Source organism: Montipora foliosa, chromosome 13, assembly GCF_036669935.1.
Source record: "Montipora foliosa isolate CH-2021 chromosome 13, ASM3666993v2, whole genome shotgun sequence".
NCBI classification, from domain to species: Eukaryota; Metazoa; Cnidaria; class Anthozoa; order Scleractinia; family Acroporidae; genus Montipora; species Montipora foliosa.
Window position 1 is genome coordinate 16,708,202 of NC_090881.1, and position 2,500 is coordinate 16,710,701.

At 43.7% G+C, this 2,500-nt stretch overlaps 2 protein-coding genes across 2 annotated transcripts in view; both read left to right on the forward strand.

Moving 5' to 3' along the window:
* Window positions 1-29: 29 nt before the first annotated feature.
* LOC137981779 (uncharacterized) lies at window positions 30-764 on the forward strand. The gene has a single exon (XM_068828830.1). It carries the CDS (start codon window positions 30-32, stop codon window positions 762-764), a length of 735 nt encoding a protein of 244 aa, XP_068684931.1.
* A 131-nt stretch (window positions 765-895) lies between these two features.
* Window positions 896-2,500, forward strand: part of LOC137981780 (uncharacterized) — a 2,475-nt gene continuing 870 nt past the window's right edge. Inside the window, exons 1-2 of the mRNA XM_068828831.1 lie at window positions 896-1,258; window positions 1,325-2,500. The exon at window positions 1,325-2,500 is cut by the window's right edge and continues 870 nt beyond it. Coding sequence (XP_068684932.1) covers window positions 896-1,258; window positions 1,325-2,500 — 1,539 coding nt within the window. The remainder of the gene's footprint in view (window positions 1,259-1,324) is intronic.

The following is a 2,500-nucleotide window of genomic DNA, read 5'->3' on the forward strand; positions in this document are numbered from 1 at the left end:
TAGCATCATTCCAAGCTTCATCTACCAGTATGTTTGTCAGCTCTAAATCCAGTGTACTTCTGCAGACAGCAAGAGCAAACATCTCCAAGCCAGGGAGTGGTGAACATTCTGTCAATGCCAGAATGGTGTTTGATAGTGGCAGTCAAAGAAGCTACATCTCAGAGAACTTGCAGAACACTCTTAAGCTACCTGTGGCTGGCCAGGACACATTACTGATCAAGACCTTCGAAGAGTCTACTGCCAAACTAAGGCAGTGTGACATTGTTCAATTTGCAGTGGAGGCAGTTGATGGTATTCCTGTGCTAGGGCAGGGAAACTCCTCAATCAATCTTACCGAAACCCATGTGCTCAAGATCTCAAATTGTGTCATTGAAGGAGAAGATTCACTTGAAAAAGAGATTAAGCACTTTTGGGATTTAGAAACACTAGGAATCAAACACGATGAACCGACGGTCTATGAGAAATTCATTGAAGACATCAGGCACATTGGAGAAAGATATGAAGTCAAATTGCCATTCAAGGAAGATCATCCCTTACTCCCAGACAACTATCATTTAAGCAAAATGAGGCTGGAGTCATTGCTGCGGAGACTAAAATCGAAACCCGAAGTCCTCAAACACTATGATGAAGTCGTTAAGGAGAAACTTGAAAGGAACATTATTGAACCAGTGAACTTGACGGAACAAACAGAAGTAGGCAAGGTCCACTATTTACCTCACGAGAAATTATCAGGCTTGATAAGGACACAACTAAACTCCGCGTAGTCTATGACGCATCTGCTAAGCATCATGGACCAAGCCTCAACAATTGCTTGTACTCTGGACCACCCCTCACTCCCATGATTTTCGATTTAATGACACGATTCAGGGCTCACAAGGTTGCACTTACTGCCGATATGGAGAAGGCGTTCCTGAATATTGCTATTGCTTCCGAGCACCGTGACTTCCTGCGATTTCTTAGGGTTAATGACATTCTTACTGACAATCCGAAGGTATTCATTATGCGATTCACCAGAGTAGTCTTCGGAGTTAATTCCAGCCCATTTCTCCTAAATGGAACTATTAGACATCATCTGAACAAGTACATGGATAGAGATCCAGAATTTTTTGAGGAAGTGTTACGTTCTATTTATGTGGATGACCTGGCTTCTTCAAAGCCTGATGTTCCTTCAGCCTATGACTTCTACTCCAAACTCAGGAAAAGATTCGTGGAAGCTGGCTTCAACATGCGTAAGTGGCTGACAAATGATCAGGAGTTGGCAAATAGAATCAAGTCATAGTAGGGCCAAGTAGCGATACAGCATCACCGCTCTCCTGATTTACAGCAAGAAGATCAGACTTTCTCCAAGACACAGTTTCAGAATGTGGATAATTCAGAAGGTCTTCCAAAGGTGCTGGGAACATCTTGGAATCCTGTAGAAGATAAGCTTGTCTTTACCTTCAAGAGCTTAACCAGTTACCTGACAGAAGAAATCGTCACAAAACGAGTCGTTCTCAGTTCTATTGCGAAAATATTTGACCCTCTTGGAATACTGTCTCCAATGTTTGTTGCATTCAAAATACTGTTTCAAGACATTTGCAAGAGGGATGTTGATTGGGACGCTCCTCTGGACGGAGACGTACTGGAACGGTGGAAGTCATTGTTACAGGACATACAAACTATTTCGAGTTTCTCAATCGACAGATGTTACTCATCGAGACTAAACTGTGTTGAGACTCGTACATTTCAGTTGCAAGGGTTTGGAGATGCATCAGACAAAGCCTTTGGTGGTGTTGTTTACTTTAGGATACAGCCAGAAAATTCAGTTGTTTGCAAGCTTGTTGCCTCGAAGACGAGAGTATCACCCCTTACTGGTGTCACCACACCCAAATTAGAACTTCTGTCTGCATTGGTGCTTGCAAGACTAATCACAAGCGTTCATAAGGCACTTGGTCCAGCTTTTAATATCACTGAATGTGTATGTTGGCTGGATTCAGAGATTGCACTGTGGTGGATCAAGCATGTCCAGAAGTATGTGCGAGAGGAAGAAGATTTCGGACAGACGCGTCATTCCTTGGGTCTCTTTGAAGACGACAGGGGCATATTGAGATGTGGAGGAAGACTACATAATGCGCCCCTGCCGTATTCAGCCCGTTTTCCTGCGATTCTACCCCGGAAACATCAATTCCCTGTTCTTATGATCAATAGGAGTCACAGCAACGTCATGCACAACGGCGTCAAAGAAACACTAACTGATTTAAGGTCAAGATTCTGGGTTGTAAGGGGTAGACAGACCGTACGTGACGTGATTTCGCCTTGCGCTACATGCAAGAAACTTGAAGGGAGATCATACAATGCTCCTCCTCAGCCTCCCCTCCCAGATTTCAGAGTATCAGATGAATTTGCCTTCACCCAGGTTGGTGTCGATTTTGCTGGGCCAGTCTATTTAAGAGATGTCTTCTCCAAGAATAAGAAGGTCTTCAAGGCATACATTGCTCTCTTTACTTGTGCTTCCTCTCGG

What these genes read in the sequence shown, in the direction of transcription:
- LOC137981779 (XM_068828830.1), top strand. Translation starts at nt 30, where the DNA reads ATGTTTGTCAGCTCTAAATCCAGTGTACTTCTGCAGACAGCAAGAGCA.